Below are 23,660 nucleotides of genomic sequence, written 5' to 3' on the forward strand. Positions count from 1 at the left end.
AGAAGACCAAGGCCACGGGGGAATGATGGATGCAGGGATCAACTTCTTTGAGGTATGGTGTAAAGTTGAGTGCCATCAGCAGGTATGGATGAGTGAATGATCAAGGTGATTGGGGGAAGGAACGGTGCATTAAATACATTTCTACAGATCTGCTTGAAGTGGATTCAATGAATAATTTCTGAAGGAAACAATATTAGACGATAAAATACCTTATTTTGAAGACTGCTTTTTCTAGATCTCTATGAAACATGCAGATCACAAGTTGAAATGCTGGCCAGCCAAGGTTTGGATTTCATCACTTTTTCAGTAGTTAAGAGTTGGCCAATAAAACCACCTATTATTTAATCCAAGATCTAAGCAATTTGTGTTATGCATTGTAAAACTAGCCTAGAATAACTTGACATGATTGTGCCCCTGCAGCTTGGTAGATCTCAGGGAGAGACTGACAACTGCTGCAGGCGAGCCATGAATGGAATTGACAAACTGTGGATGGAGCCAGCACTTGCTTTACTTGCCTGTAGGTGGAACTGAAGTACACAATCTGACAAGTGGCAACAACATGGTATCAATGGATCCTGCCTTCTCTAGTTTCAAGTCTTCCCCCTCAAGCTCAACAATGAGTAGAGACTTTTGTCCAGGACCCAAGCCTCATCCTGGAGGGAGTCAGGATCCGGAGAAGGAAGCAGCAGAAATAATACATTTTTGGTTTCTTTCACCACTGGAGGTGAATCCTTGGCACGCTGTCCTTGGTGATGCCATGCACCTCTATATTGGACCACTGTTGAACATCACAGAGCTGGTTCGTAAATTTGGTGGTCACCTTACCTTTCCTTCCGATAGCACCTCCGGTTTCTTTCCCTGATCCCCGTGGGGCTGTTCAATGTACGGACTGCTGCCAACGCTCTGCGGGCGAGAAGACCCTATATTGGACAAGGAGAGAGACAAAACATCATGGTCACAAGTCTGGTGGCATTGTCAGGTGGTAATGGATTACCTTAGCCAACAAAGCTGAACAGAGCTGATCAACCACTTGTATGATATATTGAGCATCGGCCCAGCAAAGCCTCCTACTGCAACTTCAGTGACCACCCTTCCATTACCTCCATTTTGTAGTTGTAGTCTGAATCTACAACTTCCGGTTGTTCTACAAGTGCTGCAATGCCACACAATTAACCTCTGGGCACACAGAAAGCCTCCGGCTGCAGATTAGCCCAGCCAGCATGTTTTAACTACTTACAAAAAGCAGAGTGACCAACGTGCTGCAAACTTCACAACCCAACCTGAGACATATGAAAAAAGATCATAGGGCGGCGCAATCTGGGCATAGTCTGAACCAATGCGCAATTGTCACTCCAAGGTCAAAACTCACACCTAACATTTTCTTTAAGAAATGCCCACCTAGTAATGGAAAAACAGGAATGCAAATGAACAATTATAGAAAACGATGTTGCCCTCTTACTGAGCACAGTGGCTGAGGTCTCAGTCATCCCCTTGTATGTGATGGTGGCATCCCTGCCTATCAATTTCATAGTCCTACATGACTAAGGAGAAAGGGCTGCTGACATGTGCAAACCTACCCACCACATCGAACATAAAACAAGGACCTCCCTACAATAATGAATCTGTTAGATGCTCAAAGTCTTTTAGTTCCCCAGACATGTCGTGCCAGCAGCAAATGTTCTCCTGAAGTAAATACACAAATATTGTGACAAGAAATTATAAAACATCACCTAAACAGCAGAACTTGATCGTTGAAATGCTTGAATTAATCTGAACCAGTGAGTAGTTCTTGGAGAGACTGATATGCCAGCTATTTCGTTTATGATTTTTTATTTACGGTTCCCTACATCTCCGAAACATGTCTAGTGTTGCTTGTGTTCCAGTATATAAGGACTTGGCGTAGTAGCAGTTCGGGCTCGAAAACAGCCAGGGGTGAAGGCTGATTTGTACATTGTTGGGCTGTGTCGGTAGCGGCACAGTCAGCAAACCATGATGGACTGGAAAGGGGATCAGAGTAATGAACAGTTGCTGAGAATAATAGAAGCTTGCCATCCATCACTTTTTATTCTTCTCAATGATAAACCATCACTGAAGCGACGCGTTTATTACATTGAGGATTCATCATTATTCGAACATCTGGTAGTACAGTGTACGTCAAAGGCCAATTTTTCTTGCTTTCAACAGACCCTTTCCCTGAAGTCAAACAAAAACTTTATAGCATATTTTGTAACTATAATTGATTTTGTCCTAATTATCACTATGGGAATCATCAAATAGGGCAGTTTTAACTTACGACTTGAACAGAACCCTCCATCTGCAGTGCTCATGGATGTACTTGTGGCTTAAATGTGATGGCTGCGACCCTGAAGGATGCTCAGGGCTTTGTTTTTAACCTACGTAAATGTTTGTCTGCTTCTAAGATATCGCACATTCATACAAGTCATTTTGACACAAGCTGTTGGCCATCAATTATCCTGATGACCCATGAAAAGCAAACATAGCAAAGGTGTCCATCACTCTGCTGGATGTCGTTTTGGTGTCTAGTTTGACAGAGCAGCTGTCTGCATCACCTTTTATTACTGATTCTTTAAAATATACAGAGGATCTGATTACGAGTTTGGCGGACTGGTTACTCCATCACAAACGTGACGGATATCCCATCCACGGTATTAAGAGGTACATTATTTCCAATGCAATATAATGGAACTAGTAATACGGCGGACGGGATATCCGTCACGTTTGTGATGGAGTAACCCGTCCGCCAAACTCGTAATCGGGCCCGGAGTGTGTTCTGGCTCCACACTGAGGATTATTTCACTCTCCCCTCATGCTAGTGGCTGCTTGGTCTATCAAACTGTCTCCCAAGGAGCACTTGACAGCTATGCATGAGGGACTATTTTACATTGCAAAATAATCACATACTGAATTCTTTAAATTATACATGGATGTTATACAGCAAATAATCCTCTTTTGATTTTTCACTGCAGCAGGTTTAAAAAAATTTTTTAGTTCTCAATGGTGCACTGTTTTACTTGTTTGTCTTCTGCATTGTTGTTACACCTTTGTGTCTTTCCGAGTGCCCATTGATCTTTATTCCCTGTTGTTTTCCCCCCTACATGAATCTTCCCGCTGTGTTCTCCGCCTGTATATTTCGTTTTTGTCTTCCCAGTTGACTTACCATTTATGCTAATTTCCTGCTGCTTAAGTCTTAGCATTATAAAGTCTACAAGTCTGTCTTTAATAAGCTAAAACATGCAAATAAAGGCATGCACAAGTTTTATTTATTGGCTTTGCTAATGCTTGTTCGTATAATGTACATATTTTCTGGTCAATGATAGATACAATATACCTTGTAACAGGCCTCAATCACTCTGATTCTGGAAAAAGTACGCCAAGTCTGATCTAATGCGGATCAACGGCCCCCTTGGGGTAGATTCATTAATCTTTGTGTGCAAAAAGTCAGAGGGTAATGCACAGTCCCAGGATGAGCAGATATTTAAGGGCACAGAAGAAATTTATAAGACTGAAAAAGCTACTAGGTGGCTGGATTTTGCACAGCTATTAGCAAAGGATTAGAAAATGCATCTTCCCAGTGAAAGATCATGGGACAGTGACGTTGCAAAGGCTGGGGACACTTGCCATTTCAGAAAATTAAGGGGATTCGGAAGCAATCCCAAGGACATATCTCACCCTAAAGCTGTGCTAGCCATGAATAGCTATTAAGGGTTGCACTGTCTGCCAAATTTGGGTATGAGCACAACAAGGGCTGTTTATTAATTTAATATATATGATCAATCACTAACACGTGCCACTCAAGCCACTCTTATAGCTTTGAGGGCCTTGGATAGTATGAATTGTCACACTTGTAGGAGTGTGATGGTTAGTAGTTGTTTTGGTACTATGTGGTGCAAGCTGCTGTGACCTCCAGACGAATGCCCTGGCACTTGTTGTTTTACAAATTATCCACCGCTGTGCAGCATGTACAAGGCTATGTAAATAGCATGGCGTTCACTATTCATCGATCAATCTCATGTTCTTTTGCTCTAAACTAAATGCTCAATGTCGAGATACTACCAATCCATAGCCTGCATAGGTTTCAAGCGTTGGTCCAGGAGTGCCGACTCCATGATAGATTTCCAGATAATCCAAGAATTTGTAAATTAGTTACACTGAGATTCACTGTATGCAAATCTAGCTTATGTAGATATTTGGAAAATCAGGCATGAATCCGGCAAACCAGGATCTACGGTGGACGCCAAGCCCATGGACAAAGGCCATCGACCATGCTGATGCTTTTCTTTCACTCCTGGTGTTAGTCACACTCAATAAAATTCCTTCTAGGCACATAAAATGACACCTTTTTTTAAACCAGCTTGGATATCTAGCCTGCTTGGGTTTGATTTCAGAGTCTGTCTCATGGAGAATGGTGCAAACAACTGGTCATGATAGAACCAGACCTCTGTGGGGATACAAAGACTCATCTACAGTAACTTATATAGATAACACTGTGCAGAAAGACTGATGTAATACTTTCTTGGAGAAGAATATTTATGGTTTGTCATGGTACAACAATAGAAAACCATGAGAATTGACCCATAAATGACTTGCCCGGGGGAGAATAATGTCTCTCTGGCCCATATGTACCAAGCCATGCGATAAAACTGCAGTCAAAGAGATATCTGGGTATTAACTAAACCCTAAAAGTCACATGGTTTGGTACCAAAGGAAGCTATGTAATCTTATCTCACCCCACCACACTTCTCATGACATCAAAAATGACACGGCTGATGTTATCACATATAACATCACTGTTGGCATCATACCACTTTAGTTTAATTCTGATGTAAATAGTGATGTTACCAATGATGTTGTCTGTGATATCATGTGTGGGGTCATGAGGCACACAGTGAGGTAAAGCTTGGATGCCTAACTTTAACAGAGGGATTTGATAACGTCTCAGATATCACTAACACTTTTTCAACTATCATTTCTAATAGAATATATATTCAAAATTGAGGGCCTAGCAATTTTTGGTTGGAAAATGTACTGCAAACTATGACTTGAGATATTTCGTAGAGAAAATACCTGCAAGATACACTCACCTTAGGTTACTATCTTAATTGGAAAGTCTTGTTTAAGAAAGTTAAGTGCTAAAGAAATTTCACATGCAAGTAGAAAAAAATATAAGCTGGCTGATCCAGAAGGACATTATTTGTGAGTGGGGCTTTTCAAGGGGCCCTTGAATCTGGAGTGCTCACTGCCCCAAACCACATAAATTCATCAATGAATGGACCATTCAGGCAGACCTGTAACATCTGCATATGTGTACAAGAGAACATGGAATAAAGGGTCAATTATCTGAAAATGTATCACACATTCATTTCTGTACCACTAGTTCCATGTTGAAGTGCACTAGTTAACGGTGGTGTAAAATTAAATACATAAAAGAATATATACATTTAATAAAACATCAGGTGCATATATATTACTAGCTAATTAGGGGAATTAAGAGATCCTTCAAGAGCCAGTTAATGTATTTGCTTAAAATCTTTTCCTTTTGCAACTGACATGTGACTGACTCGTACCCCACCTGGTTTTGAGAGACACTGTCATAGGCCTATCCCCTTGAGCGCTTGAAGAAGGGTCGAGCAGGAAGGACATTGCTAAATTCTGTAACAGGTTGTAAATGACAACGCTGTCTAGCCAAAAAGGAAAAAGTTGGGCCTAGGATAAATACTGAGCAGAACACAACCAAAAGAAAAAAAAGAAATTTCTTGTCCAGTATTAACCATATTTACTACTACGAATGGTTGTCCATCACAATAAGACTTTTTTCCCCTCTGAGAAAACAACATTGGACCTTAGCGTAAGGCCCATGCTCGTCACACAACAAAAAGCCACGGCGAGTTTCGGAAGACCTGCTCTGGATTGCAGGACAATCATTTTACATTTATCCAAAATTTCGATGCAAAGGAGTAATCTATTATAGGTATAAAGCAGGCACGTGCTAAGCAGTGGTATCTTAGAATATAGACTACACAAATATTGAGATGTAAAAATATTTTGGCTAAACATTGACAATCGCAATATCGGAAAATTAGGTATAAATGCCAGTAAAGATTTACTCCACATTTATGTACCTTAAAGATGTGTATATCATCAAGGTACATATCCGTGTACCTATACTTACCTGTATATACTTACCTTCGTGTTATTTTGGTGCAAAATATTCTGATGGTGATATTTTTGCATGTGGATTTATTCAAACCTCAGTATACTGTACCATACCATTCTAAGCACAATGAACTTTGCAAGTAGCATGTCATAAATTACCCATAGGCTTTCCTGCCAGTATCAGATCTCTCAGCCAGGGATGCTACTTACCGAAATGGCCATTTTGAAATTCATAGGTATACAAGTATCCTCAGTATTGCAATGCAATTCCGTATAAAGTTCGAACCAGTCTGTTATGCCACCCTGCTACAAACTATTGATGCAAACTACTGTGCTGGTTCTGTTGTGACCTCGACTGTATTCATAGCCTGTTGCAGTCGGAAGAGAAAGGCTCTTAGGTTGATCAATTTCCAGTCAGCCATCTTGGTGGCACCCTCTCCTGTTCGCTGATGGACAGACAAAACCTCTGTCTTCCTTTTGATAGGACAACAATAAAAAGTAGACCAAAATGTTCATTCCCACAAAGCCCAGGAGTCACCCAAGAAGAAGAGGGTTTAAGGAGGTTCATATTGATGTATAAGATATCACAGACATTTAGGAAGCAGTGGAAAACCTGCTTTGACAGCAGATACGCTGATCAAAGGCACAACATATAAACAGCTTCTAGAGATGAACATTGAACCAGAATGGCCCTTAAATGGATTATTTATACTCACCAGGCACATTATAATGAAACAATAAATGAAAAGTTCTGGTAACATGCAGCAAAAAGTAGTTTGACTATATCTCTATCCATATGAGTTATTTTTTTGATCACAATCGGGAAGAAAGAAATTCACAGTCAAGGAAAAGGCAAGTAGCTAGGAAGAATCTTAGTTGAAAGCCGCAAATGGCAATATTAAGGCAGAAAGCAGTTAGTACAACCAGACTTTAGAGCAACAGGAGAAAAACAAGGCCAAAGAAGCAGGCAAATTAAGACCATTCACAGAAGAGGGGTATGCTAGGCATCGGATAGGCAGAACAAGCATAAATTAAAAGGAAGTGGTGAGCGGACTAGGAAACAGGCAGTAAATCTAGGAAGTAGACCAGCTGAGGATAACTGAGCCAGGAGACAGGAAGGATAACAGGAACGAGACTAAGACGCAGGAATCTATGCAAAAAAATAAGAGGGAGAACAGGAAAACAGCCAACTGGGATAGGATTGGGATTTTGAAAAGCCAGGACAATCAGTAACAGAAAGAGGAACCAATCAGAGAGGAGAAACAAGATTGAAACAAAAGCAGTAATCTGAACCCAAGAAAAGGAAAACAAGGCACGAAAAACAGGATCCCCGCAACGCCAAAAGTCAAGAAGCAGGCGTGAGAGCCAGGAATCAGACAAGAGCTAAGAAACGGGCAAGATAATCAGAAAGCAGCAACTAAATCAAGAACTGGACGAAAAAAAGCCAACAGCGTGAGAACAGCCAGAAGAAACAGGAATCAGTCAAAAGACAATCTTTAAGGAACATGACCAAAGAATTATATAAACATTGAAAAAGACGGGCTTAGAATAGGTTTGAGGCTGAATTCTGTGGCTGCTTTGTGCGCGATTCTCCCAACACGCGACGTCTGGCTCTGGGTTAGCACTTTGAAGTGATTTCAAAGGTATGGGTTTATTTAAGAACAAAGGTTTCATGGTCTGGAATGAGCTCTCCTCGGCTGCCTTTCGCTCTCCCACTCTCTCCTCTTTTTCATTCTCCATCACACACACTTCAAGGCTTGTCCCCTCATGACATCTCCCTTCACACAGCTACAATACATTTCTTTTACTCTCTCCCTGGCTCATTTCTCCTTTCCCTTTTAGTACAGACATCTTTCTTTTCTTACAATTCTCTATTGTCTTCTACACTTTCATCTCCCTATCATACACACCTTCCTCCTCAGCGTCCCTTTCATTTTCCCTCACAGATTAGGCCTTTAGGATACGGATTTTAAGTCACAAACTGAAAACAAGCATTGGCAAGGCCATTAGGTCTGGCTGTAAAGGAATGTTTTAGATAATGGGAAGCATTGTAAGTAAATAGAATGGGAATATGTTTTGAATTGATTTGAAAGTAAAGAATTGTAGACTAATATTGGTGTAGGTTAAAAGGTCAGGTGACAGGTGCACTGTCAAGCCAGACTGAAAAATTCATGTAGGTAAGGCACTGCCCTCCTCCCATCTGTGCTGCTGCCAGTGAAAAACAACATAAATTATCTAGCTAAGTCACCTTAAGAGCATTCCAATGCCATGTGTCTGCCACTGAAAGTTCAAGCTTAGGCAGCTGGATAAATAAACAAACTGATCATGGCTGCGTGGAGGCCAAGCACTTATTTGTGGAAGCACGCAACTTCTGCCCAATCAAAACATCTACACCTGACTCCCAACATGTGGGTGGACCTAAAGCCCCTCTCTAGTGATTCCCTCATAATTGTCTGGTGAAAACTATGCTGTCAAGCAAGACCATAACCAGCAATCACAGTCTTCAAGGGAACGGAGGCTGGGGCCAGAAGGGGTGGTGGGGAGGCTTGAGGAAGGTGCAACAGCACCCTTTTCTCCAGCTTCTGTGACTGTTGTATGATGATGCAAGCAGATGACATGCTGGAACCGAGTACAACATGTTAAATGCCTCACTGCGGAATGTTCAGCATGAACTGCGATGCAAGTGCACACACACCCCCATAGGGTAAAAATGCACCTCAGGGCATCAGTTGTACTCTCAGAGTGTAGCACTCACATGTGCTACCATCGCACAACTTCAGGAATGGCCTGCTGCCACCTCGCCTTTAGAGAATAACAGGTGTGATGAACAGTACAAGAGTGAGTTCTGTTACTGATAACACCAACTGTTGTGGGTCTTTCTAAGCCCTCACTCAGATGTATGGTGCTGGTGGTAAACCCTTGCACATAACAGCAGCCAAAGCAGTTATTGTATAGCTACCTGGCTATGTGAAACCAATGTGTTTAAATACCAGTTGAAAAACAGTGGAGCTCATCCTTTTGGGAGCAAATCTGCCATTTAAATAAGATTGGCCGATCTCTTTTGCCCCCTCCTTTTCCACACACACACATCTCTCTCAACTCTACCGTCCTCTCCCATCACACGCGACACAAAAATCTAATCTCTTTATTTGTCTCTCATGTTCCCTTCTCTATCTCAATTTAACTGGGTCACCAATTAGGGGTAGGAAGGAGTAGCAAATGCTACCTCTGGCTTGTCTTTTGGGACCCTGGCACTGTCTTTGATGGCTTGGTCGAAGGAGGAGTCATGGATGCAGAAACGGGCAGAGACAGTAAAAGGCTCTAAGTGCCATGTTAACTTTCTGTAGCTTGCACTTCTTTCCATTATCCTAGCCTTTAAGCAGCAAATAGAAAGTTGATCAATCAAACAGGATTTATAGAGCTCTGATAATCACCCGCGAGGGTATCGCGTTAGACCGATGCTGCTTGGGTGAAATCAGTTGAACAGCCAGGTCATGAGACTCTTTCTGAAATCCTGAAGAGAGGGTGAGGTGGAGGCTGTTTCAGGACTTCGTAGTGAGATAGGAGATCGAGCGTCCTCTGATGGTGCTTAAATGGATGTGAGGGAGGCAGAGCGCAGGTATCTGGAGGGTTGGTGGAAACTCAGGCGGTGATTGATGTATGCCGGTCCTCGATTGTGCATGGCTTTGCAGGCATGGGCCAGCAACTTGAATTGACATTTCTTGCAGACCAGGAGCCATGGGAGTTTCTTGAGGTGTGGGGTGATGCGGGTCCATTTGGGGAGGTCGAAGATGAGTCTGGTCCCTGAGTTCTGTGTGGTCGTCAGTCTCTTCAGGAGAGAGTGGTGACTCCAACATATGGGCCGATTACGATAATGTTAGGAGAGCATGCTGACCGATTCGGTTCCGGAATGCTTTCCGAATGACTCGGATTCCGACCAAGCGATTTTGATGCATCCGGATATGATTCGGACAGACTCCCATTGATTTCAATGGGAGCCTGTGTTCCGAACGTGAACACAGGCTCCCATTGAAAAAAGGGGTGATTGGGGAAAACCTTGAACCCTGTGGCGGGCACCCCATGGTGCCTGTCACATTGTGCATGGTTGGGAAAAGGAGTTCATTGGGTACCCCCACGGGACCCATTCATACTCCTCTGGGTGAAAGGAGCCCGCAACAGGCCCCCAAAGATAGATTCCGGCAGCCGTTTCGACTCGGGCAAACCGATTCGGAACGGCTGTCCGAATCAGTCATCGTAATTGCTCGTCCGGAAACCGTGTCCCTCACGCTGTATGAATCGGCTCTGAAAGACTCGGGCTGTCTGGATGCCTTTCGGAACCGATTCGGACTGCTAGAATGGTTTCCAGGCATTGTAATCGTTTGTTGGGAAATTAGTACGATTCGTTCAGAAACAAGGGTTCTGAATCTGATTCTGCAATACCGAATCCCAGCCGGAGTCTTTCCTAATGACATTGTAGTCGGCCCCTTCGAGTGTGTTGCCGTAGCCCAAGCGGCTAGTGATGAGGGCTTGATGGGGAGCCATTTGAAGATCTTTCAGAGCATGTGAAGATTCAGGAAGCAGGCAGAGAAGACTGTGTTGATCTGGTTTTTCAAAGTAAGTTTGCTGTCCAGGATGATGTTGAGGTTCTGGGCGTGGTTTGTAGGGGTGGGTGAAGGTACTAGCTCTGCAGGAGACCAGGAGTTGTTCCACAGAGAGGTGTTGTTCCTGAAGATCAGTATTTCTGTTTTGTCTGTGTTGAGTTTGAGGCAGTTATTTTGCATCCAGTCGGTGACGCTGGTCATGCACAGGGGGAAGTTGGTTCTCATGGTGGATGGGTCTTCAGAGAGAGAGAAAGCATGAGCTGGGTGTTGTCTGCATAGGATATGATGTTCATTCCATGGGTTCTGATGATGTTGGCTAGGGGGGCCAAGTAGGCATTGGAAAGAGTGGGGCTGAGGGATGAGCCTTGAGGGATGCTGCAGATGATATTCTTGGGTTCCGAGGTGAAAGGTGGTAGGTGGATTCTCTGAGTTCTTCCGGTAAGGAAAGAGGTGATCTATTTGAGGGCATCCTCTTGGATGCCCTCAAATGGCAGTTGGGGACTGGACCAGAGGTCAATCGCGTGACGTTACTCGGTGTCAAATTCATTCAATGTCACACCTGCAATCTCTAGCATTTTGGAGAATTAATATTCGTGCTCAATGTCTCATTTTTCATCACAGACTTTTTAACATTTTCATTTTGGTCTGTGTTCTCTTTTTTTCCACCCCCACTTTTTAAAAGTTCTAAACCAGAGTCAGACCCTACTGGGTTCTGAGAACTGCACAAAGGCAAAAGCCCCAAAAAACGACTTCAGCAAGGCCCCAAAGTGCAAATGCTAAAGGTATCCCGAACAAAACCCTGCAAATTGAGTTGGCACCTAAATATCAGCAGAACTAGGGGTTTCATCATAAGGGACACAGAACAAAACCTGTGACACCAAGTATAGAAAGAGGCGTGCAACACACAGAGTGAGGGCCCGCTGCCCACTTGCACCACTGTCTTATCCCACCGTGGACCACATTATAAAGTGGGAGGTGCAGAGTCTGTCCGTGCTGTGATTGGTCCGTGCACACACCTGCAGCCGGAGCTTCTGGGGCGTGGCCAGATCCATTTACTGGGGAAGATTCCGGAGCAGGAGCTCTCTGGGCAAGAAGTGTCGCCAGCAGCTGAAATCGAGAGAGTAAAGGGGAAGGGGAAAATGGACAGAAAATGAACAAACTAAAAGCAAAAAAACAAAAAGGTCAATAGGTGCCATAGTTTCGGCCAACAGAGCGGCGCAACTTAATGTGGGTCTGACCTAAAGGGGTGGAGAAGGGTGACGGAAGGAGCTAAAGTGGGAGAAAGTGGAGACAGCACAGATTCTTACTGTGGAGGGACACCATCAACATTATTCAGCCTATCTTCCTACTTTATGAAGATAATTAGAGGAAACTAGCAGTAGTCTTTTCTCTGACTTGCCATCAGAAACTAGACATGCTCGCCACCTAGTACATTTCTATTATGTTTTTATATTACCTCGTACATTATCTATCTATCTATCTATCTATCTATCTATCTATCTATCTATCTATCTATCTATCTATCTATCTATCTTCCTAGTTACCTGTCTTACAATCCCATTGACCTAGATCTGGATTTCAGGATACACCAGCATGTTTCATTAAAAGAAACAAGGCACCCTACAGCACTATTTTTTTTTAAATTTATCTTGGGCAACATGTCATAAAACTCGCATGAATGCCACAATCGCATTGTTCACATGTGAGGAAGGACTGTTGTTATAGCCACTCCAAGTACATCTATTAATAGCAAGATGTATTGATGGTAGATCACCATTTTATTATTCCGACTGTACAGGGTTCGCTTGGGTCTTACCTACTCAGGACCAATCATGGGATGTGCAACCATATCCCATTAACTACCATTGTTATGGTTATAATGTTAATAACCTTGCATACAATTTAACTTTGGTTTAATAGATAGAGGTAAGTAAATTTGATACTGTTAAATTTTGTCACCCAGTTAGCATAGTGACACCCTGGACTAGTCTACATATCATAGTTACCCCAAGTACTGACTTCACTCCGGCCATTTCACTAGAAACCGATTGCCCGGCTCCTTGCTAGTCCCATTTATGGTAACCAACTTATCTAAATATTTACATTTTGGCATTAATAATCTGAGTGGCTTCAAACACACACAGCACCCAATTAAGAAAGCATTGTGCACACCTAGTTGAACCCAGCTGTGGAAATTGCAGATTTGTGCATATAAACTTCACATCTTGGGTCTCAGAATCAAATTCACGCATGCGTAGTGCATTCGTGAACTGCATGGTCACATTTCTTCATGCAGGAATTGTGGAAAATCTGATTGTGTAATTTTACACCACTGAGTACACAAGAAGTCCACATCTTTTGTAGAGTTCCTTGAGTAGTTCTGGGATTCTTGTGAATCCCACAAAAGTTAGAAATTTTCTCCAAAGATATGAAGTATGCCATGGATGCAAATGTCTAACTTTCTAACATTGCCTGTGTGTACTGTGTCCACAATTGTTAAACCCAGTGTTAAAACCTATTAGGAACCCCCGGGGTATGGTAGCACATGTGACTTCATAAAAATAGTCCTGCCCCTGGGGACATTAAATGCTGACTGAACTGTCTTGGACATAACTAAGCAGTGGTCAGTGAAAAAACCCATAGGAAGATGTTTCTTGCACTGCTAAGCGAGTTGATGGACAGAGTTTCAGACCACCTGGAGTTTAAACACAGAGACAGCCGTGACTTGGATGGAGAAGTGAGGAGTCAGATAGAGAACAAGTGGAGATTTAAGCTATATCAGAATAGCAGAGCAGAAAGTGGCTACACCAGGGTACTGGAGGAGACAAGGGCACAGGAGGAGACAGCATATACCAGGGAACTGGAGGTCAGGAGGAGAAAGGAACTACATAAGGGCAGAGTAGAAACAGCAGCATCAAGGCACACGAGGAGTCACACACTGCATCAACACACCGGTCACAGGAAAATACATGTTAGGCCATGTCACAAGAGCAAATAGAGGTTACAAAATGGGGCAGGAGCAGAGAGAGAAAGGCAACACTGGGACATAAATGTACCAGAAGATTACAATAGGTCACATGATGGGAGACGTGCTACCTCAGTGAAAAGAAAGAGGTAAAACATTCATCAGGAGCCGGAGAGTATAAAAGGAGAAACCTACCACATGCAAGTAAGATGTTTAAATAACATGGTTGAATGAAGATAGAGCAAGAAGTTCTGGGCTACTTTTTTCATAACAATCATATGACACACACACACACACAGACTCAACACAGACACACAACACACACACACACACACACACCCAATGTGGTGAACCATTTGTGGATGTAAGTGCTGATTATGTTTGCTGGTGGAGCATTTGTGGGTGGTAGGTTTATAGCACTGCACATGTACCTGTGGGAATGTGATGGGTATTTCATGTGAGGTGGGGGTAATGTCAGCATAGATGTATGTGCATTAAGATATGTATGGATGGATGCCTTGTGTCAGGGGTACTTTGAGGAATTCTTGTGTATCAGATGATAATACAACCTGCACTGTAAATCTGTACAGCAGATCAGAAACATGGTGTGTGTATTGAAACCCTTTGTTGCCCCTTCACAAAGAGAGTCAGGACATCAAAAAGTAGAGTAATCCTTACTTTAAGGGCAGATGATGTTTGAAAATATAAACTTCTGGATTAGAGAACATATTTTATTAATAAGTCTAAAGAATATTTAAGGTAGCATGTAAGAAACATAGGCACTTTCGACTGTTCTGCGTTATAAGTACTTTAACTATTCTGTTTCTATGTATCGGGAGCCCATAGCAACAGATTAATTAGAGAAGATATTAAAAATGTGTTGGGAGTAAAGAAATATTTAATTATCATGTGAAGGAAGAAGGGTGACAGTTTAATTTATATGTGTTTGGAGCAGACTGATACCTTATTTAACATGGGTAAGGGGTTAAAGAAGTTGAGGAAATGTTTAGTTATCATGCTTGAAAGAGCAGTAAAAACTTAACCAGATGAGACAAGATGTAATTAGCGTGTCTTATTAGTAGAAGCGTGTTGATTAGTATTTGCAAGAATAAAACACGTGTCAAGGAAGAAAGATTTAATTAGTAGATATATTTGGTGGTCAAAAATAACAGAATCTTCATAACTTAGTACATGTATTAAAGGTCTTTTAGATTGTTTTAGAAGCTATGCGTTTGAGGTCTTGAAAGATCCAGCTTCCAGCGTGTTTAAAAATTATCCAGTTTCACCTCTAACTTGGTCACCTATAGTTAGCAAGTATCGAACCACTATGAGCCCACTCAGCCTTTTATCCTCTTGAAGTTGATAAAATGACTATCAATAAACATCTGTAATTCATGGCCCAGATATGTTATTACATTTACTTTACCTATACATGAGAACCATTCACTGGATGCCTTCGACATATCTTGAACTTTTGTTAACCCTCCTTCCTCACCCTAACCTACCTGCCTTCTTCCATAATCTAGCACTCCATCGAAAATCCAATAGCAGTTGATTGTTATTTTTCATTTATAGTCTGTACAGAACTTCCTTGCAGCTGTTCTTTTATTTGCCTCACGCCATTTTTTCATTTGTAATAATATTTTATGTCACCGTAAAAGCCAATGCTTATTAAAACCAAAGACTGAATACAGTCAACAAAACTACGAGCTAGGCTAAGAAACATGGCACTCCGTTATCCTTAATGCACTGACTGCGTGTTGTTGTTTTGATGACACAGTTAAAACACCGAACACTCCTGTCTCCTAAGTCCACAATGAATATGTCTTATTTTGTTTATCGCATAATTAGTTTGGTAATTGGTGTTTGGTGATTTTTATAATTATATCAATAATAATAGAGGCACATTCCTTACAACCCTAACCACGTCCTCGTCCTTTAAATCAACGTTTGCTTCACTGTACTAATGAATACAGTTAGGAACCTATATAATGAATACAGTTAGGAACCTATATTTGGTATTGTGGCTCCAACTCCTATTGCACTGTCTACAAGTTCTTTAGTTTATGTCTTCTGTACCCATCAAAACTCTTGACAGATGACCTTTGGGTTGGTCTGGTTGGAATGCTTTTCCTTGACATTGTGGTAAATGACAATGTAAAGAAAATGAAACATTCAGAAGATACTGTAGTATGAAAAGAAAATAAACAAGATGGCTACAACATAAACTAAAGAAGAAATTGGACAAATAGAAAAAGAAAATAGTCTTGGAATGCAAAAAGGACATAGGAAAATAGATGTGACAATAGCACACTATGTTGATCCAGAGCCAACTGGAGCAGGTATACAACTGAACTGAAATATAAAGATGCACATTGGTTATGGTGGCCAAAAGCCGAGACTACTAACCAAATGATTAATTGCTTTCATTGAAAATAATGGGAAATCATTTGTGATGTTATTGTTGCTAAAAATCATAGTGAATGATGAAATAGAAATGTAAATCTATAGAACAAATTGGGTATGGCGAAGGGGACTGCGATTAGTCTGCTGTCTGTACGAACATGGAGAAAATTATTACAGCGAAGTAATAAACCTTCCATTTGAAGGGAAGGTTCCATTTCCATTATAATCTGTAGATGCCTTGTGATGATAGTAAAAATCATAGACATAGCTTCAGTAATCGAACAAGTAACTTAGTTCCCTAAAGAATTCTGATAGGCCCACTTAGCTGACTTATGATACTGTGGAACCCAAGAAAACCCATGGAAAAAGTTGTATGTGGCATGGTAGAAGCAACAATCACCATGTGGTGTAATGCAAAATATTATACTAACATCAAGAGACTCAGGAAAGAAATTCAGAATAGTCAGGCAGAGATGCAAAGAAATGCAGACCTGGAGAACTGTAGTGCTGGAGAACATTACCTTGTGAGAAAATGTGTTTGGAGGTAATAATATGGCGACAAAAAAACTGTAGAAAATATCCCACTAACAAACACGTGTGGACAGTAGCACAGAGAAAACACTAATTACTGAACATAAATCTGGTAAAACATACGCCCCAATAACTTTAACCTAGAGACAACACCTGCTTGCAGAAAACAAGCCAGAGATAAACCAAACTGACAGACATCAAACTAGAGACAAACCATTAATCCAGAGGCAAATGCCCTGTAGACAATAACTGAAAGACCAAACAAACTTTTAGTTGTTAATCTAGAGTCTAGACTTATATGAAGACACTGCTCAAAAAGAAACATTTATTGAAAATGTTATTGTTGACCAAGAGACGCACCCTTCCCATAAGCAGTAACCTGAATAAAGATGGGTCTTCTCATATACAGTAACCCTAAGAAAGCACTATCTTGGACACTTTAAACCAGTAAGAAATCCAACTAGTGGTCCAAACCCTAGAGGCAACTCTGACTTACAGGCAATTACTCAAAGACAATCCCAACATGCAGATAAAATACAAGACACAGAAGAATATAATTCAGCAAGGAACACAACTTCAGAAGTCCTTGAAAATGCCATTCAATCTCTTTACATCTAAATAGTAATAACAGTGGAGTAGAAATTATCTAAAAACAACACCAGCTTGAAAACATAAACTTAATGTAAAAGCATGTAGTCATTAGCCCAGGCACAAACCCAGCCTGGAAACATTAAAATAGTGATAGCCCAAAAGTGAAGACGATAACCCCAAAGACAATGCAAAGACAACTCTGATAACTTGAAAGAAATAACGCTAAGCCCAGAGGGACCCAACGCCAATTCGGACCGAGAAAACCCTTCAAAGAAGATATCTTGCCTACTTATCAACTGCCGCTCAGCAATGGAACATGCAGCTGACATTGCCGACCTACTCTTGAATCAACATACTGACATGGATATTCTAACTGAAACATGGCTATCTGAATCATCCTCCCCATGCCTAGACCTGCTGGTGCCACCTAACTATAACATTGTTAGACTAGATAGGCTATACAAATCGGGAGGAGGAGTGGCCTGTATCCACAGTTCTAATATCATCATCTCTAAAGTTCTCTCAGACCCTATAGATTCATGTGAATACCTTGGACTCACAGCACAATTCACAGACAACCAAGTGTACAAACTACACGCATTCTATCACCCCCAGGGAAAAACCTATCTTTCATAGGCCATCTACTGGAAATTATTACATCTAACTCAGAACCTCACTCCAATGATATTTTCCTAGGAGACTTCAATCCTCACTGGAACGACATCCAAGATAATCAGATAAACATTCTTAAAGAATTTCTAGCAGACCAATCACTAGTACAAGCATGTGTCCTACCAACACACTCCAAAGGAGCTACATTAGACTGGATCATCTCCAAAGAAAATACGATCCAAGCAATTTCAATCGTTCCGTGCGACTGGTCTGATCACCACGTCATTACTTTCCAAATACCAGCCAAAAAAAAGAAAACAATCTAGCAACCAAGCAAACCCAAACAGTGGATGAGAGACAAGAGAAACCTGAATTTGGAGACTGCAACAATGCAGGGCGAGAATAAACTTCAACCCCCTTGTGATCTATCAGACGTCAGCGAGCTTACAGACCACAGCAATAGTACGATACCTAAAATAATTGGCGATGTTGCCCTCCTAAAACTTAAAAGAATACAGATCAAAGATAAAAACCCATGGTTCAATGGATCACTTAACGAAGAAAGACGTAAACTCAGAATAACAGAGCGAAAATGGAGACAAACTCCGTTGTCCCCCCACTTAAAACAACTAAGAATGACAAGGAAACCTACAATAAAAGCGTACTTAAATCAAAAAAAGATTTTTTTTTAAATGAACTTGAAAATGCAAAGAACAGACCGAGGAAACTCTTCGATCTACTAAAAGATCAAACAAACAAATTAGCCAAACCCTCCATATTAACATCTAAATCAGATATGAACAGCGAAGATTTTTCAACATTCTTTACTGATAAAGACAACTCATTGGAGAGAGAGAGCTCAAGAATAACTCAGAAAAAGTATCAACCCTATGAAATGATCAAGGGAGGAACAATACCCTACCGATACCAATAATGCCCAAAAATAATGCCCAGTGGTCTATCTTTAAATTATATGATCAGCATGACATCACCAAAATAGTCCTATCTCTGAAACCAAATAATCATTACAATGACCCCCTACCATCAAAATGCTGGCCCTACTGAACCACATGGTCATTCCCTACTGCACTAAGATAATTAATGAATTGCTTGCCCAAAGTTCAATTCCGGAATGCCTAAAAACAGGTCAGGTCATCCCTCTTCTAAAGAAACGTACGGAGAAGCCATCCGACCCAAACAACTTTCGTCCAGTAACAACCATTCCTCCACTAGCCAAATAACTAGAAAAATGTGTACACAATCAACTAAGTCAACACATTACTGAATTTGAAGAACTAAATGACTGTCAATCAGGGTGCAGATCAAACTACAATATGGAAACAGCAATCCTACACATAGTAGATGATGCTCTACTAGCCGTAGACCGGAATGAAACCTGCTTCCTGATCCTCCTGGATCTATCATCCGCATTTGACACAGTAAACCATCCCAAACTATTTGAACGCCTGGAAAATAGGATGGGCTTGTCGGGAATGGTACTGAAGTGAAGATCGCAGAGATTCCTGGTAGACAACAAACAATCCCCACCATCTCCAATTCAAATTGGGGTTCCACAAGGATCAACTCTATCCCCTTCACTATTTAACCTTTACGTTGAACCATTAACTGAGATATTACACGAGGCTAACATTTCCTTTCGCATGTACGCAGACGACACCCAGTTGTATATGAAGATAGCATCTACGGAGGAGATCAAAGCTATGAACCAAGCACTCAAGAAAACTGTGGAATGGCTAGCTGACCATCATCTTAAGCTCAACTCACAGAAAACTGAATTCCTTTTGATCTCCCCTCTTAAAATCTCAACCAAGATTAAATAATAGACCAAGTTGATCACAGCTCTAAACACTACCCCGATGATAGTTGACTCAACCAAATCCCTTGGTATTACACTGGACAAAACATGCGAGCACACATCAACACAATGGCAAAAAACACTCATTTTCATCTGAATTACCTCGGAAAACTGAAGCCACTCATCGAGCCCGGGGATCTGAAAATGGCTGGACAGGCACTGGTCATATCAAGAATTGAATATGGATGCGCAACTCGCTCAGGACTCCCTAAGATCTCAACAGCTTCCCTAAAAGCCTGTCTCAATGCAGCAACCAGACTTATAACTGGAACAAAAAAATATGAGCACATCACTCCACATCTGAAAGCGCTCAACTGGCTACCATACGCGGCAAGAATAGAACTCAAAATTGCATGCATGACACACAAGGCAATTCACCACAAAACTCCACTCTACTTAGCCCATAAAATTACGCTCTCCGGAGGAACAAGACCATCGAGAGGAGCAAAAGATTTTCAACTGAAACCAGCATTATTCCGTAAGAAAAAAACTAACGATATAGCGTTCACATCAGCTGCACCAAGGATTTGGAATTCAATCCCACCGTATATCAGAAGAATCACATATACGCCACGATTCAAAAAGGAGACTAAGTCCTACCTGATGGGTAAATTTCTCCCATAACGAACAATGTGTTCTTAACATAACAATACTATAACCAGCTTGGATATAGAAGAACTCAAGAATGATACTATTTTAAATTCAAGTACGACATGACAATCTTGATTGTAATCTATTGATTTCTATTATTCAACACTATATATGTATTTTGTAGGGATAAATATATGCCAACGTTAGTGAATACATAGACATGTTTGTGATGTGAAAGAATTGGATATTTGATGGTATTGAAGGTGTTTTGAAATGTAAAGCGCTCTGACACCCACTCTGAGTCTGGTTCGTGCTATATAAAACATTAAATAAATAAATAATGCTATTGTGTTAAATTATTAATATTAACTCAGTCACAACCTGGTTTAAAAATCATTCTCTCCTGGTCCTTTTTCCTTGTCCCAGGCCTTACACATATGACGCAAGTGCTCACCCATAGACAGATAACGCTTTACCCCATTGCTGGCAAGAAGACTTTTTCCCATATATGTACCTTGTGGATAAGCCTTTCTTCCCTATTTAGTCTAGGGGCTTTGTCACTTTCACCACGCCCTAGGAGCATATATTTAATGGTTAAAAGGAGGAATACAGCGGGGTTCAAACAAACACGGCTCAAACTGCAGGACTTTAAACAAGGGCCATTTTTAGATTGGTTGACAAAGGCTTTAACATACCGAAGTAGTCACAATGTGGACACATTCTACATGGCTAATGTCTGAGTTACAGAACTTGCTGAAGAGCATTTAGATACTGTAGGAATTCAGTGTGGGGGTTCGGGTTCTCCTAATTGGTTCTATTTTTGGGCCAATGTTGCACAAACACAAAAAAATCCATGAAAAGAACTGAGACATAGACATACCCGGTCGAATCAATAATGCAATCGCTGGAAACCGATGTGTACTGCCTGTTAATGTATTTGGTGACATTAATGTGGACTCATGAGGGCAAATTATTCACTATTGATTGGTGGAGATGAACGTGCTGTGGTGTGACACAGACAAAGAGAGAGGCAGCGAAAGAAAGCGAGACTGCAAAAGAGAAGAGAGACCGGAACAGGAGGGAAGGCAGACAGAAGAAAGAAAAATGAGAGAAAGGGCTCAGGGAAGGGGAGACGGAGAGGGAGTAAAGGGAAAGTTTAAAGGATTTAAAGAAAGAAAGGAAGAGAGAGAGAGAGAGATTAAGAAAATTACAGGAGTCTAGAGAGAGAAAATGGGAGGGAGGGGGAATAGAGACAAGAAAGGACGAACAGTCAAAAGTACAGCTAATTTTACATTTAAATGACATTTATCTATGATTGGCGATTGAAAAAGCACGTATAATCATACTTTGTCAAGGATCATGTGATTAGGATGGGTGGCAGAGAAAGAGCGAAATGGAGCAAAGGATAGGATGGAAACAGAGAAAGAGTAGTGGAAGAGGGCAGATTGAGAGAGGAGGAGACAAACTGAGGAATTTAGTAGAGGGAAGATATAAAGAGGGAGGGCGGTGTCAAGGGGTCAGGATGAAGTAAGAGTGGAAAAGAGGAAAGGAAAAACAGGAGGGAAACAGAAAAAAAGAAAAGGAGAAATCATGAACAGAAAGATACTGAGAGAAAGAAATTCAGAGGATATAAGACAAAAGATACAATTAGTTTTAGTCTCAGTTTAGAGAAAGGCGGAAACAACAAAGGGAGAGGCGAGCAATTTAAAATGTTAATTGAAGGATACTCTAGGTTTGTTGAGCGAGCACTCACACAGTGACCTCTTACACCGTCAGTTTCTGTAGCTGCTGTGGGCTGGTTTATTGATGTGTCTGTAACACTACGCTGTGCTCAAACCTACACTATGCTTGATCATTTTTGTTCCCCTTTCTGTCGCAGTAACCATCACCACTCAGATCCTTATTGGACAGGTACGCACACAGGTTCCCTTTAAACACACCTCTGCCTGTTTTATGCTTGACAGAGCTAAAGAGGGCCGAGTAAAGTTTTAATCATCTCGTTTGCGGTGTCTACAATGTTGCATTGCAGTCCCTGGGCACCTTTAACTTTGATGGTTCATCCTCCTCGCAGCATCTTAGAAGCACTGAAGCCTCAAGGTTCTCAGCTGTGAGGCACATGGCGTTGCTTAGTAACGAGAGGCTGTCCAGGAGAGCTTAAATGGCATTCTATCCGTTGAACAGAAGGAATTCCAAGTATCACATCAGATCAATTCCCTCACTCAGATCACTTTTTGGATCCCGCTTAATGTCTTTTGTGACAATTAGCTTCAAATAGAAAGTTCCTTCCGATGGCTCTTATGTTGGCCAACTCCGTCTCGCCAATGGCGCTTCAGCTCCATAGTATAGAGGCAAAGTTCAGAAAAACAGCATTCTGTGATTGAGGGGGTCCATGCCAGAGTAGAGGGCAACATGTTTTAGCTGAGCTCCCGCAAAACTCTGAATCCAACAAATACAGGTGGGCCAAAAACTCAGCTAGATCCATTGGATATTGTCACTCACTGGGGATTGCCAATGACTGCAGATACAAGCAGGAGATCAACATCTTCCACTGTACCCAAGGGTGGATATACAGTAATTCAATATCTATTAACTTGTTACCATTTAAAGATTGAGAGGGAGGATAGAAGGGATAGGAGCAAAAATCACACCTGATAACATAATTTCTCTGATCTCTAGCAAGACATGATTCTTGCACAGGCTAGAAGAGCTCCAGAGAAGGTAGCTAGGAAAAGAGTCCGGTACTACTAGAGTGTGTTACCTAGCGGGGGAAATCATGTTCTGTGTGATGAAGTTCTTTCTCTAGTAGGTTTTGGGATGTTAAAGATAAATGCATGTCTTATTTTGAGGTGATAAACACCTCCATTTCAAATCTTACTAATTGGGCTTCTTGTCGCTGACATGAGGTTATGATACTCATCAATGCCAAAATTGTTAAATGTATACATTTTGTAATGCAGGGCCCAAAGTTTTTCTTGAGACCCTGCTGTCGTCACTGTCAAGTGCTGCGGCTTGCCGACTACCAAGGTTGCCTTGTTGTGATGCCACCTCTTGACTGTACCTTCCACCACCCTGCAGTTCCTCTCTTAATTTCACTCTTTCTCTTCCTTCTTTATTTTCCCCTTTCTCTCTCTTATTTTGAGTGAAAGTCTGATGTTGAAAATAAGACGCAGCCCTCAAAAACGGGTGCCGGTCCCCACCACCTGTATGGTTTAAGCACTGGTGCTCACATTCGGTGATACACTTCTCGAGTGGGCACAGACCGCATTGCCTTCAGGCTACCAGCTTTTAGGCGCTTTAAGAAGGTTGCACTATA

At 41.5% G+C, this 23,660-nt stretch overlaps 1 protein-coding gene across 6 annotated transcripts in view; it reads right to left on the reverse strand.

The window, feature by feature from the left end:
- CASKIN1 (CASK interacting protein 1) overlaps window positions 1–23,660 on the reverse strand; it is a 719,688-nt gene that overhangs the window by 87,233 nt on the left and 608,795 nt on the right. For 4 of the 6 annotated variants that reach the window (XM_085629424.1, XM_085629425.1, XM_085629426.1 and 1 more), the window contains 2 exons: window positions 11,792–11,882; window positions 826–920 (listed from right to left, as the gene is read on the reverse strand). In XM_085629424.1, the coding sequence (XP_085485550.1) occupies window positions 826–920; window positions 11,792–11,882 (186 nt within the window). The remainder of the gene's footprint in view (window positions 1–825; window positions 921–11,791; window positions 11,883–23,660) is intronic. The other 2 variants (XM_085629429.1, XM_085629427.1) reach the window with 1 other exon arrangement.

The sequence above is a fragment of the Triturus cristatus genome, chromosome 10, assembly GCF_964204655.1.
Source record: "Triturus cristatus chromosome 10, aTriCri1.1, whole genome shotgun sequence".
NCBI classification, from domain to species: domain Eukaryota; kingdom Metazoa; phylum Chordata; class Amphibia; order Caudata; family Salamandridae; genus Triturus; species Triturus cristatus.